Source organism: Salmo salar, chromosome ssa24, assembly GCF_905237065.1.
Source record: "Salmo salar chromosome ssa24, Ssal_v3.1, whole genome shotgun sequence".
NCBI lineage: Eukaryota > Metazoa > Chordata > Actinopteri > Salmoniformes > Salmonidae > Salmo > Salmo salar.
This window is the reverse complement of record NC_059465.1, coordinates 41,538,052-41,558,851: the sequence shown is the minus strand read 5'-3', so window position 1 is coordinate 41,558,851 and position 20,800 is coordinate 41,538,052. Positions and strand designations below refer to the sequence as shown.

The following is a 20,800-nucleotide window of genomic DNA, read 5'->3' as shown; positions in this document are numbered from 1 at the left end:
TGTGATTCATCATTGAAAGAGCAACTATCCCAAACGAAGGTGTTTCATCATAACAGATGGAGATGAGGCTCTATATTAGGCACTATTAAAATATCCTCCCTGATGACCCACAATATAAACTGCAGAGAACAAAAAACTTTTAAAAAAACGTGTTCCAAATAACTTAACACCCTTATACACCTAAACGATATCCTTTCCTGACATACAAACATAAAACACGTCTACACACAATAAGAAAACACTCCCAAAAGCAAATCAGGTGAGTCATGTTCCAGGAGAAAGGCCTTAAAGCACAGTATGTGATATCGTTATTACAGGTACAGGGTAAGCACAGCAGCTAGAGGTGTAGACCGTGGCAGTGAAAAATCCAGACAATGTTTGTTTTTATTAGCACCAGGATGTATGCAGTCGGTCGCTAAGGAGTAGACAGGCACAGTAGAGTCATCTGGAAATGGCAGTGTTCCCCTTACATTTCCCCCTGCAGACAGGTGCTAATACCTCTGATATCAGACTCGAGCAGGGCAACTGTCTTACCACATTCTCCCTCAAACTAATCAAAGTCAAAATCTTCAATCCCATTTTGTTCAGAGATGTGTCAAATTCAAAAAACGGCAAGTGATTCTCATTGTCAGACAACCTTCTCATCTCCCTGTCTGATCGCGTCACCAGAGACTGACTGCACAGAGCCTGATGCTCCTAATGTAAGCCTATATTCAGTAGTCATCAACGTTGTTCCCGGGTGGGCAACGGGTAAACAAAAGAATGTCATAACAAAGTCATAGGCGCCATCTCGACCCAGTTAGCTGCATCAGAGTCATCCTGTAGTCCACTTGGACTGCGTCTGACATGGCTCCCTGTTCCCTATTTTAGTGCACTATTTTTGATTGGAGTCATGTGGGTATATATTATAGAATAGGGAATAGGGCTCCATTTCAGACGAAACCTAGGCGCAATATTATGTGACGATGTCTGACGAGATCATCGGCGCTCATTGTGATGTCGTCAGAGCTCATCGTGACGCAGCAGCTTGATGATGTCATCAGAGCTCTTCATGATGGTGTCTCAGCGGTTCTTGGCTGGGGAGAATGAAGACACCCTCCATAGCCTTCCAGTAGTTGTTCTGGTTGGCAGTGCCCATGCCGTGGACCTCCCTCTGCCCCCGGATGGGGTTGCCGTACTGCTCGCCCGTCACGCTCAGGAAGGCATCGGTGCCGACGTGTTTGAAGCGCACCGCCTCGTCCCGCTCCCAGATGGAGTCGTCACACTGCACCCTCCACACGTCCAGGTCATCCCCCTCGCCGTTCTCACCGAACGCACTCACCTCCTGGAGAAAGACAATGGGACAATGTCAGGTTGATAGACAGCACTGAAGGGAAGTGGTGTGTGTTTGTTACCTGGTTGTTGGACAGAGCTAGAATAGTTTGTGTGTGTGTGTGTGTGTGTGTGTGTGTGTGTATTCCCACTGCCTCTCTTACCTGGTTGTTGGACAGCGGCGAGCTAAAGTGGTGTGTGTGGAGGTTACGTCCCGTGGTCATGTGCGTGATGCGGATGGCCTGCCCACACTGGATGGGCACACCTCGTTGGCAGGTCCCGTTGGGCTTCCCCCGGATCCTCCAGTAACTGTTGGCATCATCTGCACTCTCAACGCCCGTCACAGACTGCTGCCCACTGCCTACAGTTTATAAAAGGAGTCAACAGCTTTACCTCAAACATCCATCTTGCCTTCATTCTTCTATTTCTGAGGCCAGAGTGTCAGTGAACTAAAAGACATATACAGTCTCGTATCAAACGTTTAGAGCACAAGGTTAAGCCCCAAAAAACTTCACAGCATTTTGGGTTTGATGTGCAAGACAGCACCGACAGACAAGGTCATCCCATTTCAGGTTCCTAGTCACATTGTGAAGTATTCTTGTTGTTGTGATTCTTACATCATTTTTCTCATAAAGTTTCTAGTATTATCACCTTCAGCAGAAAATTATTTTGGATATGAGATCGGCAGTTATTTTGGATATGAGATCGGCAGTTATTTTGGATATGAGATCGGCAGTTATTTTGGATATGAGATCGGCAGTTATTTTGGATATGAGATCGGCAGTTATTTTGGATATGAGATCGGCAGTCAGATTCAAACAGAAATTTGAAACTCAATTTATACACTGGATTCTTGACATGGCTCACTAACATATCTACTGCTGTACATACCATTTCTAGTAGGCTATATCTAGTGTAAATTCATCCGGTGTATACATGTACAGATAGCACTGTAACAGTAATCCAAATGCTATTTGGGTTGTTAATTGGATTAGTTCAAACATTTTTGGATTTCTTGTTGTTTTTGTGTGATTATTTGTGTACTTGTTTGACGTTTAACTGCATTGGTAAGAGCTAGTGACATAAGCATTTCCCTACACCCACTATAACATCAGCTAAACTGTGTACACGGCCAATAAACTTTGATTTGACTGATGGTATATTACTAAAAAACGTCAGTTCCGGAATGACTGGTTACTACTGTAATAGAGTGCTGTATGTGTTACAGCTAAAACCCTCTTCCTGTTAAAACCCTCTTCCTGTTAAAACCCTCTTCCTGTGGGTTCTACTGTTGCGCATTAGGTTACAGTACACCTGCTGTCGGGTGAAACTGATATGTATCGCTGGGGATGGCGAGATTTGCATCCAGCATAGTTTACATTTTACTATAAGTTACAATAGGCCTACTTCACGTCTAAATCAGTGGTTAAAACGTGGGTGCAAATGTATCCAATAGACCGCACTGGAATGTAACCACCTGCTTATTCCATAGTTACAAATGTTTTTCACTATCGAGTGACAATACATTGTTTGTTGGAACAAATGTTCCACTCACCGATTGATACATCATTGTTGCGAGCTCGATTCCCGACCAGAGTCAGGAAGACTGTCATATAGGCAAATCAATTAGTTTATTGTTATGACCATTTAAAGCCGTGATACTTTTCGGTTTAACGTAACATCGTTCCTCCAGACATGCAGCTATGAAATGGAGACCAACCGGTTTATGACTGTCAGTAGGGTATTTGTTACGCTGCGGTGCCTTGACTCAACGAAATCACTAAGCTTTACCTTTATGGTGCTTTTAAGACAACTGGGAACGCGGGGGGGGAACGACGTCAAATCATGACTTTAGTCATCTTAAAGTCGGAGCTCTAGAAAGAAGCCCGACTTCCAAACTTGGAATTCCGAGTTGGCCCACCGTTCAAAACGATATTTCCAAATCGGAGCTCGTTTTCGAAGTTATCTTGAAACCCTTGAAGTAGGAAGTCAGAGATTTCCAAGTTCCCAGTTGTTTCTGAACGCAGCGTTAGACTATTCCGTCAATAACTGGTGATGGCGGAGTTCTCTAGTGATACTGATGACTTACCGGAGCCGTATTTTACATCGTGAGAGTGCAGCCGAACGTTGTGTCTCGTGTTCAGCAATTTCACGAGCGAACCGCAGGTGACGTAGTTAAACTCCGACTCCCGACCCTCGCATTTGGACCACAAAACAACGACCAAAAAGGATTTGATTAAGGCGCGGAGAGTGTAAATTAATCCCATTGTTCTGTCTCTACAGACATGAGCGAGAGGATGTAAAACTACAAGGCACTTTCAAACATTAGTGCTTATGTAAACCAATCAGCGCTTGACAAGTCCCTGATCACGGAAGTACAGGATAACACATGCTGATCTGTTATTGGTTGAAGCACATGCGAGGTCTTGCATATTTGGTCAATTAATTCGGAAGCGGAAATGAAATTATGGCCAGAAAGTTGTCGTCACTATTTACCACAGGAACAAAGTCACAAAACCCGCCGATTTCTACAATTTATCTTCTTAAAATTAGATTTTAGACCTAACCCTAACCCCACTGCGAACCTTATTCCTACCTTACATTTTTACAATATATACCACAGTATTCCACTGTGGTAACTAGTGGAAACAGAAAACTACTGCTGATACAAGATGTATACATTGTTGCAACACAAGATTTCCTTATATGGTCTTTGATATGTCTTGTGTTGATCGTAATCGAATTTGAGTGTTATTGTGTGGCCAACCATGTCATTCAAGGATTTAGGCTATAGAACCATTTAGTAGGCTAGGTTGTCTTCTCTTCTCTTTCCTCCATCTGCACTATAAAGAGATGGACATGTCAATGACGATTAAGGAGAGCAGGGGACAAGAAATTGAGTCAAGGAGAGGAACCCACATCAAACAACTGTGATGCACCCCTAGTGATCTCCAATTGATCAAACACACGGGCCTCATATTCCTCATTCTTCCTTCCTATAACTCTTTGCTTAATGTCAACAAGAGGTTGGACAGGGTGTTCTGGGAGAGGTCTATCTCCTTCCTGGTCTGTCTGTGGAGGTTAGATAGGGCATCCTGCAGGATCCCTCTCAGAGACCACGGAAACTGCTGCTCACTGGAGGAAGACAGCCAGTGTATCTGTGATGAGGGGTCTGGCCAAGCTTCTGTGAAAATAGGAAGAGAAATCCATGATCTATAAGGAAGCCTAACTACAGTCTGGTTTAAATCAGGAGTCATCAAATCTCCTCATGGTGAGCTACTGTGTTTGCAGGCTTTTTCTCCGGTACCGTATAAACACACCACATATTGCAAAACATCTTGCATGTAACAAACAGTTTCATGACCTACAGCATGGTCAAGTAAGGTAACGTTTCCAACATTTTCGGACTACGAAAACAACTATTTATTTAGAATCACAGAGAGTCAACGGAAGTCGCAAAGAAAACAGGAGCTGCCTCCATCACCATTTCAACATATCAACATCCTCCAATCACCTCTGCTTAGTCTAATACAGTGACAACTAAAACATACCAAAAAAACGATTCAGTCCAATCAACGTAAGCTAAATATGATGTGGCTGTCCATGGTTCTGATTTCTGTGTGTGCGTGCAAGTAGAAAAATACACATCCTATTTGTAGAGAAAGGCTAGTGCTATTCTCCTCTTTCATGTTGCCTAAATGGTCTATGACTCTGTCATACAGTACACTTTTAGTTTTTGTTGTCCTAGGCTACCTGGCTAAAATGCTTGCTCGTTATCCTAACATTCATGTGCATCGATACGCCAGCCCAGCTAGTTAACATTAGCATACTACTACATCTAGCTAGCTAGCTACATATAGAATTCATGGTTGGATCAGAATCGCCGTTATAATCATTAGCCAGTACGGAGAATTAAGTAAAACCACAAGTCCAAATCCCTATCTCCATCCATGTCTAATTTAGGAAAGAGCCGATTTTAGCTACAATTCAAGTTTTTTGTTGTTGTCAATAATGAAGTTTGGCTTGTGATGTGATTGGTCTGAAGCCAAATTCAAACCGGTGCACCAAACCTTTCACAGCTGAGCTCGCTCAGTTTAGTTCAATGCTAATTGGCTATTATTTTATACTTTATTTATCAAGGGAGGCCAAATGCTCTCTGGCTTCCCTTAGCATTTAATGCTATGGGCGGCAACAATGTCATACTCTTTCTGACCAAACAGCATCAGATACACTATGCTTTCATCAGTGAGAGAAATTAAGCCTCTTGGAAACTGAAGGACATTTCTGAAACACAGAGTGACGAAAGATAAATCATTTTGTATGTTTTTTTTTAATATTTTTTTTCTTGGTCAATTTTTTGGGGGGAAGCCTTCCCTTGACAACCATGAATACACGTCACACACACACACACACACACACACACACACACACACACACACACACACACACACACACACACACACACACACACACACACACACACAGTTTATGTATTCTGCCTTTGCATCAGCATGGGTATCAAAGGCAATCAGATTTGAACACTCCCGTTGCTCTATTTTCAGAGTGGATGACAACTGCTCCTATGGAATCGCCCCCGTGTTTCCTGTGCTCTGATTGGTCGAGGTGTCCAGGTCAGTGGAGGAAAGCCCGGCGAGTGATTGATTGGCATCAACCGCTGAAATCCCAGCTGTTACATTCAAACAAGATACATTTGTCTCCTTGTCTGACGCTGTCTTATTTTGATCGGGGAGGGCAGGTTTTAAAGGGACCCCGTCTGCTCTTCTGGCCTGAAGAAGTTTCAGCAGGACTTTTGACATGACCCTCTCAAGCAAGGAAAAGCTTTGAGCTCCTCTTTCAGGATACAGCGCCATAGGGTCGCAGAGATCAACGATGGGTGACTGGGCTTGGGCAGAGGAACCTCAGGTTCTGCTAAACAGAACCATGTCTTCGTTGGACTCCATCCATTTTCTGATCCGCGTCCAACATTTTAAGATTTCTGAAGAGGACGTATTCCGATTCGGTCAAGTCAGATATGCGAAAGTTGAGTCCACTGTTTGCATGGAGGTCTGAGTTTCCAGCTGCCTCAATTCTCTTCAGAATAGATGTGCATAATCCAGACGTTATAACGGCCTGTAACATGCCTACTGTTCTTTAAATGAAGGCTATGTAGGCTTCGTAAGTTTTTTTGCAAAGTATGCTAGGCCTACTATTGCTCTGTGTCAAGCCCACTAACCTACTTGCCCAATCACATGCCTCAGTGATTACACAAATGCATAATGGGACAATATAATTAAATCATTATTATGTTGGCTAATTGTGCATCAGTCCGTTAGGCTGCTATGTCATTGAGAATGAACAAAGTCGTTGTTTGCCAGAGACCCAGTCGTTCAGTCTTTTTCTCGTTCTTTTCGAAATGTTTCATTGCCATACTGGCTGGCGACTTTCTTATCCATTGCGTGCTAGCAGTTAATGGGGATCCTTAATAAAATACAAAAGTACAAACTACAGCTAACTTAGCCATTTCAAAAAGTGTAACCAGAATAACAGTAAAGTAGCTGCATTTGCATTTGTCTAAACAGTTTTCTAGTGACATTTACTTGGATACATCCATAACAATGAGCTAAAGAGGTGCGATTTTGCCTGGCATAGAAAATGTGTTCACTAGTCAGGACACTGTTGTTCAGAGGACAACACAGATAATACAATCACTTCAAACTGAAGCTGGCTAGACAGCCAACTTGCTGCACTTTGTTTCGTTTAACTTTTTTTTTTCAATTGACGTTTCTTTGTATATATCCATTAAAATGATGATTTATGATTTCGACCGGCTGAGAAACGCTGCCTGCCTGTCTGACTCATCCGGACTCCCCACACGTTTATTACAATGGAGATCAAATTTGAATATTGAAACAATGTTTCAAATGTTGAGACAGACAGCAAGGTTTATACAAATCTCCCGCTGTTGAGAACGAAATGTTAGTCAAAAAGAAATGTGAGATAAAGTCTAGAGGATTTTTATAGTGGAGATCAAGTTTGTACATTTCTTGGCTGGGCTGATGAGACAGTGGATTGCGCAGTCAGATGGAACAGAGTAAATAGGCATTTCATGGTCATAGAGTTAGCAGGTGGTCACTTCTGGAATAGACACCGACTGGAAGGCGGTTTTAACCAATCAGCATTCACAATTAGACACACCCGTTGTATAAAGAACAGAATAGAATAGATGATTATGTCATAGACTCCTGTGTCAACTTTAAACAATCATTGGCCAGCTGGGGCAATGTGTCATGGGAAAGGCAACACTGTGTAGCCAGTGGTATTCATAATGGAAGGAAGGCTTCACAAGAACCTGGCACAGTAAGGGGATAGGTCTTATTACCATTTATGAATGTTTTATGTGATGATCAGTCTGTGTTTGGTGAGTATGCCCTTGGCTAGGAATAGGCTAAAAGTATTTTTAGACCACCGAATTACATGCCTTGATTGAATAGGGCAAATGATTTACACATAGTTATTTACTCAAATAGCTATGCGATATGTCCAGAATATTTCATTATTTTCCTCAAACTAAATGAAAACCATATTTAGGCTTAACACAGGAGGCTGCTGAGGGGAGGACAGCTCATAATAATGGCTGGAACGGAGCAAATGGAATGGCATCAAACACCTGGAAATCATGGAAATCATGTGTTTGATACCATTCCACTGATTCTGCTCCAGCCATTACCACAAGCCCGTCCTCCCCAATTAAGGTGCCACCAACCTGTGGTAGGCTACAGAGAGAAATACACTGATCAAAAATACAGTGGGGTATTGTGTGTAGATTGATAACAAAAAAACAACAATTTAATACATTTTCGCATAAGGCTGTAATGTAACAAAATGTCGAAAAAGTGAAGGGGTCTGAATACTTTCCGAATGCACTGTATAAACGCAACATGTAAACTGTTGATTCCCATGTTTCATGAGCTGAAATAAAATATTCCAGAAATGTTCCATACACACAAAAAGCTTATTTCTCTCAAATGTTGTGCACACGTATTTACATCCCGTTAGTGAGCATTTCTCCTTTTCCAAGATAATCCATCCACCTGACAAGTGTGGCATATCAAGAAGCTGATTAAACTGCATGATCCTTACACAGGTGCACCTTTTGCTGGGACCAATAAATAAAAGGCCACTCTAAAATGTGCAGTTTTGTCACACAAAACAATGCCACAGGTGGCTCAAGTTTTGAGGGAGCGTGCAATTGGCATGCTGACTGCAGCAATGTCCAGCAGAGCTGTTACCAGAGAATGTAATTTTAATTTCTCTACCATAAGCCGCCTCCAACATTGTTTTAGAGAATTTGGCAGTACGTCCAACCGCCCTCATAACTGCAGACCACTTGTATGGCTTAATGTGGGCGAGCGGTTTGCTGACCTTAATGTTGTGAACAGAGTTCCCCATGGTGGGGTTATGGTACGGGCAGGCATAAGCTACAGACAACAAACACAATTGCATTTTATAGATGGCAAATTGAATGCACAGAGATATCCTGAGGCTCATTGCAGTGCCATTCATACACCGCCATCACCTCATGTTTCAGCATGATAATGGACGGCCAAATGTCGCAAGGATCTGTACACAATTGCTGGAAGCAGGAATTTTTTTCTATATATTTAGTTATGTTTAGCTCACATAATATAATGTAAAAGTATGCATGAATGTGTCTGTAATAGAATAAACGTGTCAAAAACAAATCTAGACATTTATAAATACATGTATATAGCTTCCAAAATATATATTTTTTTACAATGGAGGAGTACCAAGATGGCTGCGCTGGCTTCAAAACAGCGGCCCCTATAAATCATCTAGGGATCATACACATCATTGCTTCTAAACACACGTCACATGAAATACCATTTCAATCCACTAGAGGTTGCGTTAATCCGAAAAAGTAGGTTACGGATTTCATTGCAGTTTTGAGTCAGTCGGAAGAGCTTGGTATTTGTTCTCGTTTTGACTCTCCGGCTTCGGACATAAATGGACAAACACGTGTCTTAAAAATGGGTAAGACGCGTCTTTTCACTCATTAGAGCCTATATGACATATAGGCTATGGATCAATTCGATTTGATTCCATGATCTATTATTGTATATTATGTATGCTACTGAAAGAGAGGCAGATTGCAGTTAACCTCTTCGCATATTCTAAATACATGATGCTTGTTTGCATTAGTCTCCCATTCGTTGAAACAAGTGTAAATTGTAGGCCTATTTCTAGGTATACTATGGCGATTGCCTCTTTAAGATTAGGCAATAAAAGTGACCATTGTGGCTGTGTTTTCCACTAATGAGTTGAGTTGCCTTCCTGTGTGTTGGGTTGACAACTAGCTGGCTGCTGCTAGCTGGAAACCCAGTTTATAGAGGCAATCGACTATAATCAGGACAGGCTTTTATGGGTCTATACAAAGATCGATCAAAAGAGGGCAAGCAACATATTTTTTTCTTCTTCTAATCCGGGTTTCCAAATGATCTGATTCGCTGACTCAAATCATAGAGGAGGAATTTGACAGTTCTTATTCGACATAGAATAGACGCTTTGATCAGGTTTCCACTTCGAACAGGGAATATTAGTTTGTGTTCTCGTTCCTGGCAGTGTCTTGTCTACCAGGTTAACGAGATGATCACGTCCAATAAATAACTAGAGTCCACCGGTGATGTGTCACAAGCTGGTGAATTGAACATCCTTAACATTGTTACAGCTCAGTGCTGGGCGCAACGTGGAAACAAAGTCCCGCTGGGCACAGACGTCAGTCAATTCAACGCATATTCCACGTTGGTTCAACGCAATTTCGTTGAAATGACGTGTAAACAACGTTGATTCAACCAGTGTATTATCTCATGTGCTGTGTCACTTTTTCCATTAGCTTCCAGCGATAATGCCTCAACCCAAAGTCAAGCTGGTGGTGACAGGAGATGATTTTGGGTACTGTCCAAAAAGGAACCAGGGGATAGTGGATTGTTTCCAAGCCGGGGGCATTTCTAATGTGTCCCTTCTGGTTAACGCCTCCTCGGCGAAAGAAGCGACAGAGCTGGCCAAAAGGTAAGTAGGCTTCATATAGTAAAGTACAATGTTTCCTTCCATAGCTAATAGGATGTTTAATAGCCTACTGAAAACGTACAAGATGCCCTTAAAACACAACACTTCCATGCAGCTATGACTTTTTCATAGCAGGTTAGGAGAATTCACCTAGCAATTTAGGAGAATTAGGTTAAGGTTAGGAAAAGGGTTCGGTTTAGCAGAAATGCTCTCTTAACACCTTTCCTGATTGCATGAATTATTCAATACACAATCACTAAAAACACAAGTGAAAGTGAACTGAATGTCACCTATCAGGAAGTTAGTGTGTTTTTTTAAACCGACTTACTGTGATTTATCGGGACTATCTATCACACCACTTCAATACAAGTGACTTTTCGTAACAGGTTAAACATTTGAAATCTCATATTTCCTGTATTTTGTCCAATCAGTGTTCTTCTCTTGCCTAGCATGTACCAGCTCACATTATTGTTTGGCAGTTCCATCTATGATATCAGACACTATAGGGTCTGGTTTCCCGTACCCATAGAAATCCTAGTCCAGGACTAAAAAGCACTTTCAATTGAAAAACTCTATTGACCATGCTTCCTTAGTCAAAGACCAGGCTTACCTTGAGTCCGGTAAACTGACCCCTAATTTCCTGATACCCCCATCTTCCTCCGCAGACATCACATTCCCATCGGCCTCCATGCCAACCTCTCAGAGGGTCTACCAGTCAGCCAGGGTCTGAAGCGGGGCTCCACTCTCCTCAACAAGGATGGGTTCTTCCATGGGAAGATGGGCTTCAGAAAGGCATTACAGAGTGGCCGGGTCAACATGACAGAGGTAGGCTTCTTTCTTAACAACATAGTTGAGGTGGGGCAGGTATTTTTTCCTTTTTCATATTCGGGCATTTCCACGGTAACAGAGTGATGCTGAGACTTAGATTTTTCACTTTAAAATGTATGTTGAACAAAAACAGGTATTGAGCTTCAGACCAGACTCACAGCGCTGAGCTTCAGACCAGTCTCACAGCGCTGAGCTTCAGACCAGTCTCACAGCGCTGAGCTTCAGACCAGACTCACAGCGCTGAGCTTCAGACCAGACTCACAGCGCTGAGCTTCAGACCAGACTCACAGCGCTGAGCTTCAGACCAGACTCACAGCGCTGAGCTTCAGACCAGACTCACAGCGCTGAGCTTCAGACCAGACTCACAGCGCTGAGCTTCAGACCAGACTCACAGCGCTGAGCTTCAGACCAGACTCACAGCGCTGAGCTTCAGACCAGACTCACAGCGCTGAGCTTCAGACCAGACTCACAGCGCTGAGCTTCAGACCAGACTCACAGCGCTGAGCTTCAGACCAGACTCACAGCGCTGAGCTTCAGACCAGACTCACAGCGCTGAGCTTCAGACGAGACTCACTCAAGTGTTGTTTAATAGCGGGTTAGCTATCAGAGTGTGATCTCAGAGTGTTGTTTAATAGCGGGTTAGCTATCAGAGTGTGATCTCAGAGTGTTGTTTAATAGCGGGTTAGCTATCAGAGTGTGATCTCAGAGTGTTGTTTAATAGCGGGTTAGCTATCAGAGTGTGATCTGAGAGAGTGTTGTTTAATAACCTACCTAGTTGAATAAAAGAAATTATCTCCGATTTGCTCCAGCAGTCACCTGTTTTACAGCATAATAGTTATATTGCTGCTTAGCCCATACTGACCAGGGTCCGTATTCAAAAAGCGTCTCCGAGTAGGAGTGCTGATCTAGGATCAAGTCCCCTTGTACCCAGCCTGGGTACCAGTCTGTTTTGAGATGTCATTCCTCTCCTTGTCATGCTAAACACAGAATACAAGGAGTGGGATGTTAGCACAACAGGTCCTGCATTTCAGGCTACCTTGTACCTTCATTAGAATCTAAAAGGTAAAACTGACCTGAGAACTGCACTCTTCATGGATACTGTAGTGGTTAGGGAAGTTGCCAGCTACATCTTGTATTGTTTGTGATGTAAACACAGCGTCTTGGAAGAGGGCTAGGTCAACCATTGTGTGGAGATCTTGGTCACATTGAGTTGTATTGAGACTGTACAGGAGTTGTATTGACACTGTACAGGAGTTGTATTGAGACTGCACAGGAGTTAGGAAGAGACACAGGATAGAAAGGAGGGTGTAAACATGATCATGTACATGTTTGGATGGGGATGGACGGGGTGAAGAGGCACTGTTGGTGCTATGTTGTTTAACTGGCCCACACAGCATGACAATATACGCCATACGTCAATACGCCATACGTCAATACGCCATACGTCAATACGCCATATAAGAGGCTTTCAAAAACTCACCCACTGTGTTGACTTATCCAACTGTTTTACAATGTGATGATTTATAAAGAAATATACTCAGGAATAACTGGTATTTTTTAAGTGCTTGAGGTTTTTCGACTTTACAGTAAACCAAAGCAGGATCAAGCTTTCCTTAATATTCTGATTCAAGTCCTTTTTTTCATATGTGGAACTCAGGTGTTCGTTCCTGATCTACTGGGAACAGTTTTAGCGTAACACTCGTGTTTTTTTCTGTTTTGTGGAGGGTGTGTGTTTGTTCCTTATCAGGTGTGTGTGTTTCAGCTGTACACTATCCCTAGGGTGTGTGTTTGTCCCTCAAACTGGATCAGGGGTATATATTTACACTCTCCCCGGGGCACATGGTTATCGTTCAGGTGTGTACTTTCACACTGTGTGTCAGGTGGAGCTGGAGCTGAGGGCGCAGGTGAGGCTGTTTGGAGAGCTGATGGGTCATCTTCCCTGTCACATGGACGGGCACCAACACATTCATGTGCTGCCAGGTATGACGCCATAACACTACTAGAAAGGTGTGTGTGTGTTCTTATGCTCATTGCGTAAACATTTTATTGTGAGAGGTCTTACCCAATAGAACTGTGTGTGTCATCAATGTTCATTATCTGAACCTCAACCACGTCTTCTCTCTGACATACTCTGAACCTCAACCATGTCTTCTCTCTGACTGACATACTCTGAACCTCAACCACGTCTTCTCTCTGACTGACATACTCTGAACCTCAACCATGTCTTCTCTCTGACATTCTCTGAACCTCAACCATGTCTTCTCTCTGACTGACATACTCTGAACCTCAACCACGTCTTCTCTCTGACATACTCTGAACCTCAACCATGTCTTCTCTCTGACTGACATACTCTGAACCTCAACCACGTCTTCTCTCTGACTGACATACTCTGAACCTCAACCACGTCTTCTCTCTGACTGACATAATCTGAACCTCAACCACGTCTTCTCTCTGACTGACATTCTCTGAACCTCAACCACGTCTTCTCTCTGACTGACATAATCTGAACCTCAACCACGTCTTCTCTCTGACTGACATTCTCTGAACCTCAACCATGTCTTCTCTCTGACTGACATTCTCTGAACCTCAACCACGTCTTCTCTCTGACTGACATAATCTGAACCTCAACCACGTCTTCTCTCTGACTGACATACTCTGAACCTCAACCATGTCTTCTCTCTGACATACTCTGAACCTCAACCATGTCTTCTCTCTGACTGACATAATCTGAACCTCAACCACGTCTTCTCTCTGACTGACATTCTCTGAACCTCAACCACGTCTTCTCTCTGACATACTCTGCTGAGGACACTCTGACGACACCGCGGAACTCTTCCTCTTCACTGTCACGAAGCACATGACCCCGGGGTTTTACACCACATGATGAGTCCCTGAATCATGTGGTTTTGTTAAATGGTTGTTTGGTGATCTAATCTAGATGAAGAAATCTTCCTCGTCATCTGTTTTCAGGGCAAGGAGGGGAAAGGGCCCGCCTTCAGTTTTAAATGAGGTTACCACTGTTGATTTAATCTATCATTTATTAACCAGTAGTAGTAGTAATTCCTTTTTTCATTTGAATATGTACGGCTTATGACCACGTCGTTGTCTTGGTGACACTTGATACACTCGGTTTAAAGGTCGTTTATAGACTATTAATTAGTTAATAGAGCAGCAGTAAATTGTAATAACTCATGGTTAAAAATATAACTGATGGTTAAAATTGTGATTGTCATTTTAATGCTTGACAATCGGACGTGGCTGCCTATTTTTATTTATTTTATTTAACCTTCATTTAACAAGGCAAGTCAGTTATGAACAAATTCTTATTTAACACATGACAACAACATGGTGGCAACGACACATGACAACAACATGGTGGCAACGCCACATGACAACAACATGGTGGCAACACCACATGACAACAACATGGTGGCAACACCACATGTCAACAACATGGTGGCAACACCACATGTCAACAACATGGTGGCAACACCACATGTCAACAACATGGTGGCAACACCACATGTCAACAACATGGTGGCAACACCACATGTCAACAACATGGTGGCAACACCACATGTCAACAACATGGTGGCAACACCACATGTCAACAACATGGTGGCAACACCACATGTCAACAACATGGTGGCAACACCACATGTCAACAACATGGTGGCAACGACACATGACAACAACATGGTGGCAACGACACATGACAACAACATGGTGGCAACGACACATGACAACAACATGGTGGCAACGACACATGACAACAACATGGTGGCAACGACACATGACAACAACATGGTGGCAACGACACATGACAACAACATGGGGGCAACGACACATGACAACAACATGGGGGCAACGACACATGACAACAACATGGTGGCAACGACACATGACAACAACATGGTGGCAACGACACATGACAACAACATGGTGGCAACGACACATGACAACAACATGGTGGCAACGACACATGACAACAACATGGTGGCAACGACACATGACAACAACATGGTGGCAACGACACATGACAACAACATGGTGGCAACGACACATGACAACATGGTGGCAACGACACATGACAACAACATGGTAGAAACACAACATGGTAGCAACACCACATGACAACAACATGGTGGCAACGCCACATGACAACAACATGGTAGCAACGCCACATGGTGGCAACGCCACATGACAACAACATGGTGGCAACGCCACATGACAACAACATGGTGGCAACGACACATGACAACAACATGGTGGCAACAACACATGACAACAACATGGTGGCAACACCACATGACAACAACATGGTAGAAACACAACATGGTAGCAACACCACATGACAACAACATGGTAGCAATGCCACATGACAACAACATGGTGGCAACACCACATGACAACAACATGGTAGAAACACAACATGGTAGCAACACCACATGACAACAACATGGTAGCAACGCCACATGACAACAACATGGTGGCAACACAACATGGTGGCAACACCACATGACAACAACATGGTAGCAACACAACATGGTAGCAACACCACATGACAACAACATGGTGGCAACAACACATGACAACAACATGGTGGCAACAACACATGACAACAACATGGTGGCAACACCACATGACAACAACATGGTAGAAACACAACATGGTAGCAACACCACATGACAACAACATGGTGGCAACGCCACATGACAACAACATGGTGGCAACGCCACATGACAACAACATGGTGGCAACAACACATGACAACAACATGGTAGAAACACAACATGGTAGCAACACCACATGACAACAACATGGTGGCAACGCCACATGACAACAACATGGTGGCAACGCCACATGACAACAACATGGTGGCAACGCCACATGGTAGCAACAACACATGACAACAACATGGTGGCAACGCCACATGACAACAACATGGTGGCAACGCCACATGACAACAACATGGTGGCAACGCCACATGACAACAACATGGTGGCAACAACACATGACAACAACATGGTGGCAACACCACATGACAACAACATGGTAGAAACACAACATGGTAGCAACACCACATGACAACAACATGGTAGCAATGCCACATGACAACAACATGGTGGCAACAACACATGACAACAACATGGTGGCAACACCACATGACAACAACATGGTAGAAACACAACATGGTAGCAACACCACATGACAACAACATGGTAGCAACGCCACATGACAACAACATGGTGGCAACACAACATGGTGGCAACACCACATGACAACAACATGGTAGCAACACAACATGGTAGCAACACCACATGACAACAACATGGTGGCAACGCCACATGACAACAACATGGTGGCAACGCCACATGACAACAACATGGTGGCAACGCCACATGACAACAACATGGTGGCAACAACACATGACAACAACATGGTGGCAACACCACATGACAACAACATGGTAGAAACACAACATGGTAGCAACACCACATGACAACAACATGGTAGCAACGCCACATGACAACAACATGGTAGCAACGCCACATGACAACAACATGGTGGCAACAACACATGACAACAACATGGTGGCAACACCACATGACAACAACATGGTAGAAACACAACATGGTAGCAACGCCACATGACAACAACATGGTAGCAACGCCACATGACAACAACATGGTGGCAACAACACATGACAACAACATGGTGGCAACACCACATGACAACAACATGGTAGAAACACAACATGGTAGCAACACCACATGACAACAACATGGTGGCAACGCCACATGACAACAACATGGTGGCAACGCCACATGACAACAACATGGTGGCAACGCCACATGACAACAACATGGTGGCAACGCCACATGGTAGCAACAACACATGACAACAACATGGTGGCAACGCCACATGACAACAACATGGTGGCAACGCCACATGACAACAACATGGTGGCAACGCCACATGACAACAACATGGTGGCAACAACACATGACAACAACATGGTGGCAACACCACATGACAACAACATGGTAGAAACACAACATGGTAGCAACACCACATGACAACAACATGGTAGCAATGCCACATGACAACAACATGGTGGCAACAACACATGACAACAACATGGTGGCAACACCACATGACAACAACATGGTAGAAACACAACATGGTAGCAACACCACATGACAACAACATGGTAGCAACGCCACATGACAACAACATGGTGGCAACACAACATGGTGGCAACACCACATGACAACAACATGGTAGCAACACAACATGGTAGCAACACCACATGACAACAACATGGTGGCAACAACACATGACAACAACATGGTGGCAACGCCACATGACAACAACATGGTGGCAACGCCACATGACAACAACATGGTGGCAACGCCACATGACAACAACATGGTGGCAACAACACATGACAACAACATGGTGGCAACACCACATGACAACAACATGGTAGAAACACAACATGGTAGCAACACCACATGACAACAACATGGTAGCAACGCCACATGACAACAACATGGTAGCAACGCCACATGACAACAACATGGTAGCAACGCCACATGACAACAACATGGTGGCAACAACACATGACAACAACATGGTGGCAACACCACATGACAACAACATGGTAGAAACACAACATGGTAGCAACACCACATGACAACAACATGGTAGCAACGCCACATGACAACAACATGGTGGCAACGCCACATGACAACAACATGGTAGAAACACAACATGGTGGCAACACCACATGACAACAACATGGTAGCAACACAACATGGTGGCAACGGTGGTGACAATAACATGGCGTGTGTGTCAGAGGTGTGTGAGGTGTTTGCCCAGGTGCTGTCTGACTGTGGGATCTCCTACACACGTGTTCCTGTGGAGCGGGGTCTACACTCGTGTCCCTGGCTGTCCCCTGTCCTCAGAGACTTCTACATGCAGGTAGAGAAGGATGCGCTGGAGTCTATCCCCGTGTTCAGACGACATGGCATCAGGTAGGAGACACACTGAAATCCCTGTAGTAGTGAATGTCATGGGAATGTCTTCATAATCCATTCTGTTTACAGTATATCCCGGTACAGTATTAGAGAGGTTCCTTTAAGACTAAACACTTGAAGATTACCTTAAGGCACATAAAGTGATATTATTTTCCTGTTTGTCTCAGTCGTCCTGGGCGATTTCAATCATGCAGTGAGAGAAGATAGTGTTTTTGTTTCTCTCAGGTACGGTTAAAAGTTTAAACTGAGCTATTTCCTTGAGCTGAAAATGACCTTCTTCTTCTTCTGTCTCTCCCCCCCCCTCTCTCTCTCTCCCAGATGGCCTGATGTCTATCTAGGTTTGACCACCATGGGTCACAACATGTCAGTCCCCAACCTCAGACGAGCCTTCAGCCATGCCATGGAACTAGACCTGGGTCTCTCACTGTCGCCCCCTGGGGGTGAAAGTAAAAACAGGACAAACACCACGGAGCGGCCCGTGCTGACGGCAGAGCTCATGGTGCACCCTGGGTACCCCAGCCACCCCCAGGAGGGCGGGTGTGGGGAGGGGCCGGACGACTTCTCCCAGTCGGCTGACAGGCAGCAGGAGTTGACCACCCTGAAGGACCCAGCCCTACTGGCCTTCTACACCCAGGAGAGAGTCCAACTCTGTGCCTTCAGGGACCTCTGAGGTCCCTACACTCCTCGCGCTCAGGGGTAGGGTTGTTCAATTCCCAAAACTTTTATCTGGTGTTTCATAAATCTCAATTGAATAATTACAGGTTTGAAGATTCACTCGCTGCTTATTCCCAGAATTCTCCAACTGGGATTTCTGAAAAACACAGAGCATTTTGGGAAAGTTTTGTGATCCTACCTCGGAGTCCCTCACTCAGGGGTCACGTTCCAATATCCACACTTACTGCTACACTATCTATCCAATTCATGGCTTCCCGAGGCTGGTGGGAGGAGCTATAGGAGGACGGGCTCATTGTAATGGCTGGAATAGAACGGAATCAAACGTGGATTCTATATGTTTGTGTTCGATACCGTTCCATTAATTCCATTCCAACCATTACAATGAGCCCGTCCTCCTATAGCTCCTCCCAACAGCCCCCTCTTACGGCTTTGTTCTGAGTATTTAGAACACATTTTTAATACATTGCTTTATTCTGAGTGGTAAGCTTGTGTAGATATTGGAATTGGACTCCTCTGCTGCTCTTTCATTGGTGCAACCTTACCTCCAAGCCACCAGGCGGCCGCCACTATTTTCTGTGAAGCACAATCCTATTTTTGACTGTGTTTTATTACAGACTAGGCAGTTGTTTTCCAATCATCTCAGGTGAGAGAGACAAGCACAAAAATCACTATGCTCTCTCTCATCCCAAAGCTAACCTCAAATCAGCTGATCACACAAGAAGGAGTCAACAGAAGAGTAACTGCCAAAAGAACGCAGCCCAAATAGGGCCTGCTTATAGCATATTATATTTTAAACATTTGCATGTAGTCTATCTAGGTCTTTTAATGTCCTCGTTTTAAAAATAACAATCCTGTATATTTTTCTTAATTTGTGTCACACTATTTATTGAATGATGTTGTTAGGATATCACAAGCAGCAGAATGGGCTGAGATGCCCAACTGACTATAATGGCTGTATGAATAAATGAAAGGTGACAGAAAACCTCATTCTTCTTGCATGAAGTATTTTGGTTTGAAATGAGGGTTTCCTACGTTTTGAAGCGTTACAGGACTCATCTGCTACTGTGGGGGGAAAGAGGTTACTAAAAGGTGAGTAGGGACTCGGTAGTAGCAATGCTTATTCCGTTTGGGTCAACTGACAAAGTTTTTTTTCTTCTTCATTTACTTGGTTGGTCACGAGTAACCCCTTAATCACTTTGAATCACAGTATATGAAAATAGTTTTTCCAACCAAAAAGCAACGTAAGTGAAGTCAATGCACCCAATATGAATAAACTCAAAGTAACTTCAAACTGAGTCATAGAGCTACACTCAAGTCCTGTCAGAGACTTTGGGGTTACGCAGAAGCAGCTGGGGGGGGGGGGGCTATCCTACGAAGCAAGCTAGAGCTACTCACCTAGAGCTACTCACCGCTGAAAAGTTTCACCTGGTATTTGGCACAGGTTTGTGTTATTTAATAAAAAAAAGTTAGATATAGAAGCTGAACTAGATGGTGTCATATTGAGTTGAGTATGGCGCACTCCAGTGGCAGGTTGTGTTGCTACACACCATACATCTTGTTTGCCTCTTCGGGCCACTGATGTTAATGTAAGCTCCAACTTTGTGCTATGTCCATTGTTTCTGGATGTGAAATAGACAGACCATACTATCATGGAGATTTCACTCGTAAATCTAAAGCTGAATATCTTTGCTTGGTGTCATTTTTACCAAAAACTTTCTGCTTCACGTCTAGATCCTGAATCCAAACATATTTACTCAGACCGGAGAATTCACTCGTTATCTGTTGCTGCGAGTGGTGTCACTCTTGCCTTTCCCCTTCACATCTACAGTATATCCTGGCAGGGACTGCAGTTGAAAATG

The 20,800-nt window shown here is 43.8% G+C and overlaps 3 protein-coding genes across 4 annotated transcripts; 2 read left to right on the top strand and 1 right to left on the bottom strand.

Moving 5' to 3' along the window:
- Window positions 1–367: 367 nt before the first annotated feature.
- sdf2l1 (stromal cell-derived factor 2-like 1) lies at window positions 368–3,621 on the bottom strand. Its single transcript, NM_001141286.1, has 3 exons — window positions 3,401–3,621; window positions 1,476–1,672; window positions 368–1,324 (listed from the first exon to the last, which is right to left on the bottom strand). The coding sequence occupies exons 1-3, from the start codon at window positions 3,576–3,578 to the stop codon at window positions 1,040–1,042; spliced, it is 660 nt and encodes a 219-aa protein (NP_001134758.1). The 5' UTR covers window positions 3,579–3,621; the 3' UTR covers window positions 368–1,039.
- A 5,597-nt stretch (window positions 3,622–9,218) lies between these two features.
- On the top strand, window positions 9,219–14,626 carry ydjc (YdjC chitooligosaccharide deacetylase homolog). Of its 2 annotated transcripts, none has more exons than XM_014172598.2 (4): window positions 9,219–9,363; window positions 10,223–10,398; window positions 11,061–11,220; window positions 13,104–14,626. In XM_014172598.2, the coding sequence occupies exons 2-4, from the start codon at window positions 10,235–10,237 to the stop codon at window positions 13,215–13,217; spliced, it is 438 nt and encodes a 145-aa protein (XP_014028073.2). In that variant the 5' UTR covers window positions 9,219–9,363; window positions 10,223–10,234; the 3' UTR covers window positions 13,218–14,626. The 2 variants fall into 2 exon arrangements, with proteins under 2 accessions (XP_014028073.2, XP_045563071.1); XM_045707115.1 differs by lacking the exon at window positions 13,104–14,626 and adding an exon at window positions 11,357–12,022.
- A 3,012-nt stretch (window positions 14,627–17,638) lies between these two features.
- LOC123730428 (carbohydrate deacetylase) lies at window positions 17,639–19,928 on the top strand. Its single transcript, XM_045707114.1, has 2 exons — window positions 17,639–18,263; window positions 18,585–19,928. The coding sequence occupies exons 1-2, from the start codon at window positions 18,001–18,003 to the stop codon at window positions 18,934–18,936; spliced, it is 615 nt and encodes a 204-aa protein (XP_045563070.1). The 5' UTR covers window positions 17,639–18,000; the 3' UTR covers window positions 18,937–19,928.
- Window positions 19,929–20,800: the final 872 nt, after the last annotated feature.

Coding starts and splice junctions, on each gene's coding strand:
- sdf2l1 (NM_001141286.1), bottom strand. CDS start 3,578: ATGGGATTAATTTACACTCTCCGCGCCTTAATCAAATCCTTTTTGGTC. Junction 1,673..3,400: donor CGATGTAAAATACGGCTCCG/GTAAGTCATCAG, acceptor TATAAACTGTAG/GCAGTGGGCAGCAGTCTGTG. Junction 1,325..1,475: donor CGCCGCTGTCCAACAACCAG/GTAAGAGAGGCA, acceptor GTCTTTCTCCAG/GAGGTGAGTGCGTTCGGTGA.
- ydjc (XM_014172598.2), top strand. CDS start 10,235: ATGCCTCAACCCAAAGTCAAGCTGGTGGTGACAGGAGATGATTTTGGG. Junction 10,399..11,060: donor GCGACAGAGCTGGCCAAAAG/GTAAGTAGGCTT, acceptor CTTCCTCCGCAG/ACATCACATTCCCATCGGCC. Junction 11,221..13,103: donor GCCGGGTCAACATGACAGAG/GTAGGCTTCTTT, acceptor ACTGTGTGTCAG/GTGGAGCTGGAGCTGAGGGC.
- LOC123730428 (XM_045707114.1), top strand. CDS start 18,001: ATGGTGGCAACACCACATGACAACAACATGGTAGCAACACAACATGGT. Junction 18,264..18,584: donor TTCAGACGACATGGCATCAG/GTAGGAGACACA, acceptor TCTCTCTCCCAG/ATGGCCTGATGTCTATCTAG.